At 36.7% G+C, this 10,363-nt stretch overlaps 1 protein-coding gene across 1 annotated transcript in view; it reads right to left on the reverse strand.

Moving 5' to 3' along the window:
- Positions 1-5,841, reverse strand: part of LOC127092355 (protoheme IX farnesyltransferase, mitochondrial) — a 7,868-nt gene extending 2,027 nt beyond the window's left edge. Inside the window, exons 1-4 of the mRNA XM_051031212.1 lie at positions 5,447-5,841; positions 2,089-2,218; positions 1,339-1,476; positions 1,072-1,205 (exon numbers count right to left, since the gene is read on the reverse strand). Coding sequence (XP_050887169.1) covers positions 1,072-1,205; positions 1,339-1,476; positions 2,089-2,218; positions 5,447-5,679 — 635 coding nt within the window. The 5' untranslated portion in view covers positions 5,680-5,841. The remainder of the gene's footprint in view (positions 1-1,071; positions 1,206-1,338; positions 1,477-2,088; positions 2,219-5,446) is intronic.
- Positions 5,842-10,363: the final 4,522 nt, after the last annotated feature.

The following is a 10,363-nucleotide window of genomic DNA, read 5'->3' on the forward strand; positions in this document are numbered from 1 at the left end:
TTAGATGAGTGCATTAGATGAGTGGTAAGTAGGGGTGGAAAAATGGGTCTGGTGCGTTGTGCATGCCCGTTTTGCCCGCAATTTAGTGTGAGGCGGGCCAAGGGTTTGGGCACGCACTCTCTAATGTGTCCGCCCCGCCCCGCCCCGCCCCGCCCCGCCCCGTTTTTTATGCGGGGATTTTGCGGGCACACGTATTAACATACATTTTTGCATTTTTAGGCTTAAAAGATGCAGTGCTTGCGGGCCCGCCCCACCCCGTTTTTTATGCGGGGATTTTGCGGGTACACGTATTAACATACATTTTTGCATTTTTAGGCTTAAAAGATGCAGTGCTTGCGGGCCCGCCCCGCCCTCACTTTTTGCGGGGCAGACCAGGGTTATAGGCTCGCATCCTGAACTATGCCCGCCCCGCCCCGCCATTTTTTGCGGGCTTTTACGGGGAGGCCTAAACGTGGCGGATATGCCCGTTTGCCACCACTAGTGGTAAGACTATAGACACAATAAATTAGAAATGAAAATATTAGAGTGTTGGAGTAGTCCTTATAGTAGAAAAAACGGTGGAAACTAGGCTTAGGTGGTTTGGGCATGTAGAGAGAAGACATGTGGATTTTGTAGTAAGAAGGGTAGACTAAATGGAGGATAATCATACAACTAGAGGTAGCGAAAGACCTAGAAAAATAGGAAACTATTAAAAAAAATCTCGAGATTAATGAGTTGGATAGAAATATATAGAACATTATGGCTTAGTTTGATCCATGTAGCCAACCCAACTTAGTGGGATGATACTTGGTTGTTTTTGTTGTTTTACATGTATAGAAAACAAGAAATAACATGAACAAAAATAAGCGTAGAAAAATATTTTCAACTTGTGTGTTGGTTCAACCATAGAAAGTGACCGGTTATTGTAAGTTCTCAAAAAATTCCTACTCTCGCCACAACTTAGAGTGGAACAGCTTAAATTCAAAGGGACTCTACATGTCACAGGGTTCAAAGATTAAAACAACACACAGATATATCACTCTCTGACATTTGCAATGCATAAGAAACAAAATAAAATATGTATACAATTACCCCAAAAGTGGTGGAATAGCACCAACTACAGCACCCACCCATGTATTTACGGGATGAATCTGCTTCAATGGTGTATATACAAATGAATACAGAATCAGGTTGGAGGCAGCAAGCCCGGCAGCTAACATATTAGTCTGGAACAACCTTGCCATAAAGATACAATGTTAGTCCCTCACCTCAAAGAACATAAAGAATTTTGTAAGAAATACATTTGAGGTTTACAGTTTAAAAAAAGCATATGATCAACGTTGTAAGCAAATTCACTACCTGTGTCGCTAGTAAGGCAGTGCCAGCCAAACCAACAGACGATGCCCAGCCAACTGCATGAGGTATTGTAATGCGTCCCGAGGGTAATGGCCTCCGATTCGTTCTCTTCATTATGGCATCATTTTTTACCTCAAACACCTAATAGACACAACCATTTAATAGATTTCATTATGTTGAAGTCTTGATAAAAAAATCCAAGGTTTTGTTTGGGAAAAGGAGGACTTTGAGGATAAAGGTATGAGGAAAAGAAAGGGGAGAGGACCAAGGGAGAGTAACCCCCCACTTTGCATAGTTTATTTTCCTTCATTGGACTAAAACCCTAAGGGGGAAGGGGGACTTGGCAGAGTTCTGATTAAATACACAAATCATTTTTATCTCTTTATAAATTATAATAATACTCTCAAAACAATGAAAATACAACTAGTAAGTATTCTCCTCTCCCCTCCAAAGATACTGCCCAAAACAAGGTCAGAGATTCTCCTTCCTTTCCATTCTTCCCCACCCTTTCCCTCCTAACTCCTAAACAAGTAGGAAACAAATGCTTTAGAACATAATGTTCTTGAATGTTGCTAACAATCACATAGCTCGAAAGAGTGGAAAAGAACAATTTTTTACCATTTAGTCTCATTCATTAAATTGTACTAGAATTAAGTTTATATCAGAACTAATAAATATTTAAAAATAAAAACAAATAAAACACGAAGGACATGTATATAGTAAGTGAAGCCAATATTCTCTTGAAAAACCAACCTGATTTAAAGTGCTAGCAGATGCAGCAACCATCATGGTACCCAAGCAAGTATAAGAAAGTACGGAAAGATCAACAGCACCACCACTCCCCAACACAAATCCAGTCCCAGAAGTTGCAACCACGAGCAAGCTACAATCAAATCATAAAGCAGTTAGTCAAAATGCTTTTCACATTAAAAATTAACAAAATGCATGTGGTATTGTAGAACAATAATTACTATGAAAACTATAAATAAATGCAATACAAAAATTTACGTACTGTTAGTATATCCATTTAGTTTTATGTGCTGAGTTGGCAAATACTCACACAGTAACAAAATGTTAGAATATTCTCCTTATTGTAAGGGCTCATGCCAATATTATGACCAGACCAAGACTCTAATGAATAAATCAACCATCATTACAGAAATATAATTCTTCTCTCTAAAACTTTATTTTTCTCTTCATGTAATTTCTCTTTTTACTGGATTCTATTCTAAATTATTAGAATCCTTACTCTTGAGAATTGTGTTTTTCCGAAATCATCCCTAAGATCCAAATTTCCCATCTCAATTGGTATCACAAGCCTCAACCTGACGATCATAGTTGATGCTATGCAAAACCTCATGCAAATCGGAGAAATGGAGATCAAAGGTTGGAGCTTATCATGCTACAAAAATATTATGAATTGCAACAAAAAATGATAGCTACTATTGATCAATTCTTGACAGGCTTAGAAGAATTCAAAGTTCTGCCCATGAAGGAATTATGACTCCCTCCGTGGGAGTTTTCTTTAGTGACTATACTGAGTTCAACACAAGTTGTGCAATGTGAATGGTTTTAAGGGAACAATGGAAATTTCCCAAGATCTCCCACACAGCACATTCCGGGCTCAACCCAAATGCACATATCAACACCTGTTGCAAGAGTCCCACCACTAGAGTAACACGCAAAGAGGGAGGTCATGAACTACAGCTTGACCACCACACCGCAGCTCCACACATCTTTCCACCAAAATCGGCATTCCCCGCTGATCCAACTCCAGTTTTCTCTGATCCAATGCTGCTCGGTGACGATGATATGGAAAAATCAGGGTGATTTTCAGCTGACTCCAAAGTTGACTACCCAAAATTCTATGCTTGACCTCAATTTAACCCTATATCCTACCAACAGTGTAAGCAATTTCTGAATTGGATTGGAAGATACAAAACAAATGTTTGCAAAATTATTAAAACCCGCACCAATGTTTCCATATAAAGCATATGCAAACCAGTCAAATAAACACCGACCAGGAAGGATGGGTCATCGATTAGAGACAAAATCCCCATCCAATTGCACCGCCACCGGAACCACCTAATACTGTTACAACGTTGTCACTCAATTTGTCTCTGTCAGTTACCACCAAGGGTATCACAGTAACCCAATATTCAGATATGCATTCATTTCCAATGTCACAAACTGTTCTTCATATGTTTGATGATGCCAACGTGCCAAGTGGTTGTTTGGAATGCCATTGTTAGTAGTAGGTGCACTTACAATAGGTTTGAGGTTGCTTTGATTTGTCCAAAGAATTGAATAGAATGCATATTGTTTCTAATAATTTCACCCTATTCAGTATGATGAGTTTGTGATCTTTGAAATTTTTGAATTTTGGAAGGCATACTCATTTTGTACCTATGTAGCACGGACACCTCTGAAAAACGGCATGTTCATGTCCGTGTCGGGGTAGGACACCTGCACCAACACTTGTGATTACGTTTAACTTATTCATTTTTTCAAATTATTATCGGTGTTGTCGTGTTAGTGTAGGGGTCGTGTTTGGAGTGTCCGTGCTTCATAGTTTTGTACTCTCCAACACATGTCTTCAAGTAGGTCCCACTGTCCATGCTTTTATAAGAGAAACTGTTGCTTATGAACCCAACATGGCTTGTTTTGTTGAGGCCTCATTTTCATGACTACTTCGTTCAGGGATGTGATGGTTCAATTATGATTGATAATGGTCCACAATAAGAGAGCAACAAACATTGCAGTTGCACATCAAGGGGGTAGAGGGTGTGTAGTGATAGAAAAAACCAAGGCACAAGTAGAGGCATCTTGTCTAGATGTGATTTCTTATGCAGGCACAGTGGCATTGGCAGCAAAAGATGCAATAGTCTTAGCAAATGGACCAGCCTACCAAGCTACAACAGGGTGGAGAAATGCATTACTTTCCAATATTCCTCATCAGCATCTCTCAATTGTCAAGCATGTGATAGGGTTCAACTATTCCACCTACGGAAATAGTTCAAACTCGCAAGACCAAGCACCTCAATTTGAGTTTAATAAAATTCATAGAACTTTTACTGCTTGTGAGATTACAAAAAGGAGAACAAAGGGGTGGCGGTTAAGCATGTGTTGTGTTGCACCTTTTACACGTAGATATCAATTGAATTGAAACATACGAGCTTTAAACTCTTAGGCTTTGTTTGGGAGTTTGGAGGAGAAGAGAGAGGGAGGGCTTTGAAAAGGGGGAAGAATAGAGGAGAAAGAATTGAAGGATTTTGGTAGGGAGGATTTTGGATGGTTTACTTTTATTCATAATATAAAACCCCCCTAGTTTGGGGAATTCAAAATTTGTATTGGATGAGAGTTTTGGAGGATTTGGGAGGGCTTACATAAATTCTCCAAATATATTCTATGTTGCTATAATATTCTGAATTCAAAATAAAATAGTGAAAACCATTCATTTCATTCTAAATTTCAAAACATGTTAAAGATTTGTCGATTTTTTCTACAAATCTAGTTCCTCACAACCTTCCCTTCCCCTCCCTCTAAACTCGCAATCAAAGCCTTAGTGGTGGTGGATGGGGAGGAAGAAGAACCTGTATATGATAAAGTAAAAGCACTAGATGGAAAGAAATTGGTTGCTAGTTGTGACACAAATAAAATCTTAGATTTGACTGTGTTAAGATAATGCACTTCCAAAATGCTTTTGATGCCCTCATTTGTCTCCTTCAAGACTCTTGAATGAACTTTCATGTTCATCTTACGCGCAAAAGGTTTCATCCTTACGCAAAATCATGTCTATATTATGACCAAGAGACTAATGAATGAATCAATCATCATTTACAGAAATACCATCCTCTCTCTCAAACTCAATTTCTCAAGTAATTTCTCTTTTTTTACCAGATTCTATCCTAAATTGTAAGAATCCCTACTCTTAATAATTAGGTTTTAACAGAAACAACCCTAAGATCCAAAATTTGCAGTCTCCGAACAACAAAAGCATAAATCAAATCAACATCAAAAGCAATAAACCAGAGTATTGCAACTAAATAGAATAACAGCTACTGAAAACCTAGGCGACAAATAAAAACAATAGAAGTTATTGAGGTGAAACCTGAGACGGGCTTTGGAGAGTTCGGAGTAGCAGTTTCCATAGTGGCGAACGAGGGAGAGAAGATCGGTTGATTTAGAGGCGGCAACAGAAGGTGTGAGATGGAGATTGGGAGACGATGAAGAAGAGAAAGAGGAACGGAGATGAGTAAAGTTGTGAAGAGACGAAGAAGATGATGAAGAAAAATTGACGAGTCTGGAATACAAGGTAGCACAATTCCAATTCCTCCGGAACATGGTGGCGGCGGCGGCGGTGGTGGTGATGATGGCTGCGATTATTGGTGGTGGTGATGTGGCTGCGATTATGGGTGGTTCGGTGAGAACCCGGCGATGTAGACCAAAGCAGAAGAATCTATAATTCAATTTTCAACTTATTGACTGACCCATTCAGATGCTACTTTCAAAGAGTAATAATTATAAACATATTATTTTTGGAATAAAAGTGAAATTAGTTCTTAAACTTATTTTTTAATTAACTTAATTTTTAAAAATGTTTTTTTTTTATTATTCTATAATCCAAGTAGTTAGTCTTAGACTAAATTATAAATTAAATAACATATTTTTAGACTTATTTATTTGGAAGCTAGACTCAATGCAAAATAAGAAAATTAGATATATAAACGAGTTTTGTTCACTTTAAAAAAAAATGTATATTTCAAATACTAAATTATTTGAAAAAGATATTTTTTTTAAAATCTAAAATAATTTTAACGCCGTCTTTAAAATAAATATAAAAAATTAAGTTGTTGTCAAAAAAATTAAAAGTAAATTAAAATAATATGAGATATTTCTTTTATCAATAAATAATGAAAAAAAGAAAGAATATGTATTGATAGTGTAAAATATGTTTATACCGTCAATCAATGAGACCGTGTATCCCGTGACATCACACTTTTATTTTAAATAAAATATTTTGATTGAATGTCAATATAATATTTTTTACACCGATAATACATTAATAATATATAATTTTTTATATTTATTATTAAATTTAAATATTTTAAATTGAAAGCCTAACTTAAATTGTTTGACCTTTTCATAGACTCGGACTACAATGAGATCTGTAGTTGGAGCTAGGCTCCATGCAAAATACTATTGATTAATGATTAAATTATTTTATTTTATAAATCATATTAACTAGTGTTCTTATCAAATAAAAATAATATTTCTTTTATAAAACTCAATTATTTTAATTTCGTTGGGAAGCAAATTATTTGTTAACTTATTATAATCAATTTCGTTTAATATATATTTTTCAATCAATAATAAATCAATTCATTTAATTTTTATTGTGACGATGTTGATATCTTTTTACTATTTCTTGTGTTTTTAGAAAGAAAAGAAAATCAATTGAGATTTAAAATAGGAGAGTATCATGTCATATGGGTATAAATAATGATTTTTTGGAAAATATGTTTGTTGGAAATCTCCCAAAATCTATGGAAAATTTCAATTAATCGTGATGAACAAGATTGTTATTACTCACACAATAGTAATGAAAAAAGAAGAACAATGGAGAAAGAAAGAAAATAAAGAACAATGAAGAAGAATTAAAATTCTGCAGAGTTTCTCTCTATCCACAAACTGTGGAAAACTTGTTATTCACTTTGCAACTGCAAAATATTGTGAATACAATGTTATGAATACTCTATTAACCTCATTACAAAAATAAGGGTTACTCGCTCTATTTATAGATTTAGGTTAATTTGGACCTTAAGTCAAAGCCCAAAATAGCTAACATTACTAAAATAGGCCTAAGTCGAAATCCTGTGTGAATCAACATGTTTCGACACTTCGACACACTAACACAACTCAACACATTAGGCGGTTCGACACTTCCTTGTTCCTGTCGAGCAACCTGCTTTGACACAAGGAATTACAATTTAACACACCACCTAATTCATTGTGTCTAAGTTATCTACATTCATCATAACTCTTAGTTTTCTGAACACTTCGACTTGCACGATGTCTGCAATCTGATTCTCAGTTCTGTAGTGTTCCACATTCATCTTCCCATCTGTTACCTGCTCTCGAAGATAACAGAACCTCATCTCGATGTGCTTGCTTCGATCATGTGCTATCGGATTCTTCGTCAGATTGATAGTTGACATGTTGTCGATCTTCATGGTAATTGCTCAATGACTCTTCGGTGTTATCTCTTCGACCATATTCACCATCCACGTTACTTGACATGCACAAAGAGAAGCAACTATGTATTCTGCTTCGCATGACGATAATGCCACTACTGGCTCCTTTCTCGAACTCCTAGCAACTGGTGCACCACCTAGCATAAACACATAGCCCGTTGTGGATTTGCGATCCTCAGCATCACTACACCAACTTGAGTCGGTGGATCCCACTAATTTGCATTCTTTTCCTTCATCAGCTGCAGGAAACAAAATTCCATAGTCGAGAATTTCTTTCAGATACCTTAGTATCCTCTTCGCTGCTGCTAGATGTGATACCTTTGACTTCTGCATGAACCTACTCACCATACATGCACTATATGCTAAGTCAGGCCTTGTGTGACAAGGGTATCGAAGTGACCTAATAATTCTTCTGAATTGGGTTGGGTCGACAATGTAACACCCCTTTTTCTACCCCAAAATACTTAACATTTCAAATAACACATTTCAGAATATTTGAATATACAAGTATATGCGTTCGCAGCGGAAAATAATGAATATTCATGCATTTCATAAAATGATTCATGTCCCATACCATGATCATCTCTCAATAATCTCCTCAAGATAAAATAAAAACCATATTCAGAATATTTGGCACTATGGCCTCTCAAACAGCAAATTTCAAATAAACATGTTCACAAGTAATAACATAATACATATCTGAATCATATATGAGTTCAATACTACCAATCTACCCCGTGTTACATGACCAGAGCATTGACTCACTACCTAGTCTCTAAAACCAAAACACGGAAACTCTCCGGCTAAATCTCGAGTGAGCTACCGTCCACTTACTTCAGCAATACTACTCTTGAATATCTGTACGATGCCCATGTAAAGGCAACATTCAAACAGAATGGTGAGAATGCAAATCATTATGAAGAAGTATAGTAAGGCACAATGATTAAATCAACAATTAACGGAATTCATCACACCTTGTATAACCATGTCAATAATATTAACCAACATTTATTTCATATGTTTCAAACATCCATCAAAACTCAAGGAGTACAATATTAAACTCCAATACGATATTCCCAAATATACACATAACTACAATTATCACATAATCACATATTTTGCCAAGTTATGTATCCAAACATCACCAAATTCAATTATCATATCTCATACACACCTCACAATCACATCAATGCATACATTCAATTATCACATAACTCTGATGTGACTCAATGCAAGACATGTGACTCTATGCATGTGGTACCGCAATGTGAACCCAACGTTTCACCGCTTTCCGATTCAATATCTAGAATCCAAGCCACGCTTCTGATCCGGACAAGATCAAAGCCACTACGTCTATTTCCAATTAAGGATCAACGTCTGCTACGCCTATTTCCATTCAAGGATCAACGTCTATTACCATGTGAACCCACAGTTTCACCGCTTTCACCATAAAGCCGACCATGCCATGAATGAATGTACAAATACCAACACATATGCAATTAAGATCATCTCTACCATCTTAATATTCCACATATCCCCATTGTCATGCGGTGAACTGACTTCTGGTGTGTTTTGCTTTGGAAAGCAAATGTCGCGGATAGCAAGAGTCGCCACCGACTTTTCTTTTATCCAATAAGGAAAGGTGGAAAAAAACAGGAAAGACCTTAATTAGATTTTGGGTTCGGGAGGTACATTATACAAAGGGAAGGTGTTAGCACCCTTTGTATCCATGGTTATCCATGGGCTCTTAATTGCTTGATCACTTATGTTTTTCTTGTCTGAAAAAGGGTGTGAGAGCTGTTTAGAAAATGTTTTGAAAAGAGAGTTTAACTTTGTAATGATTCTTGTACGAATGTATACAAAGTATTTATCTCGTTTAATTTTGAAAGCTGTTTAGAAAAATATAACTTGACAATGATTCTAGTACGAATGTATGCCAAGTGGTGATTTTCTAATAGAGGTTTTGAAAAGTGTGAGGTGTGAAAAGTAGTTTAAGCTGTGAGCAAGCATTTAGGAGTTATACCTACCCAAGATCTTTATGGGCATTTCCTATCCTTATGAGGGTAAAACTGTCCTTACTATTGAGAAGTAAGTAGTTTTATCCTTTGGATGTAAAAGGGTCATCGTAGGGTCATCGATTGGTCATTAAAGGCAACTTTTGTAAGGATACCTTAGCATTCGAAGGGACGATCATCATTTAATCGTAGGCTACAACGACGGGTCATCGAGGGACAAAATCATATATTCGCAGGCAACATCCGAGGGACTATGATTTACATGATGATTTAATCGAAGGGTCTGTGCTAAGTGTATCCCCACATTCGCGGGACATGACCGTAATACCGTAATACCGTAAGGTAACAAAGAGAGGTCCAAGATCACATATTCAAAGGCAATATTTTACAATCAATTAAGTAGTTGTAATCAATTAGGTAATTAGGTCCATATTATAATCAATTAAGTAATCAGGATGAATCTCCACAAGGGTATCCCACAAATAAAGCGGAATACCTAGCAAGCCACTTTTCCGGGAATATGTAAGCCCCTACAACATTCAGCAAACGGGTTAGAATATCGAGACAAAAGGCAATTGAGAATTGCACTACAAAAGAAACACAATAGTAGTAATGTCAGGCAAAATAATGCATGATTATGATGAATCATATCAGGTAGGCACAAAACGGAACAGAAAAATTCAGCGACTGTCATGTTTGCTGCTGCCTCGCCTAGCGAAGGCTTAGCGAGTGCTCGCTACATGCTCGCTTAGCGATGTG

This window comes from Lathyrus oleraceus, chromosome 6 (genome assembly GCF_024323335.1).
Source record: "Lathyrus oleraceus cultivar Zhongwan6 chromosome 6, CAAS_Psat_ZW6_1.0, whole genome shotgun sequence".
NCBI classification, from domain to species: Eukaryota; Viridiplantae; Streptophyta; class Magnoliopsida; order Fabales; family Fabaceae; genus Lathyrus; species Lathyrus oleraceus.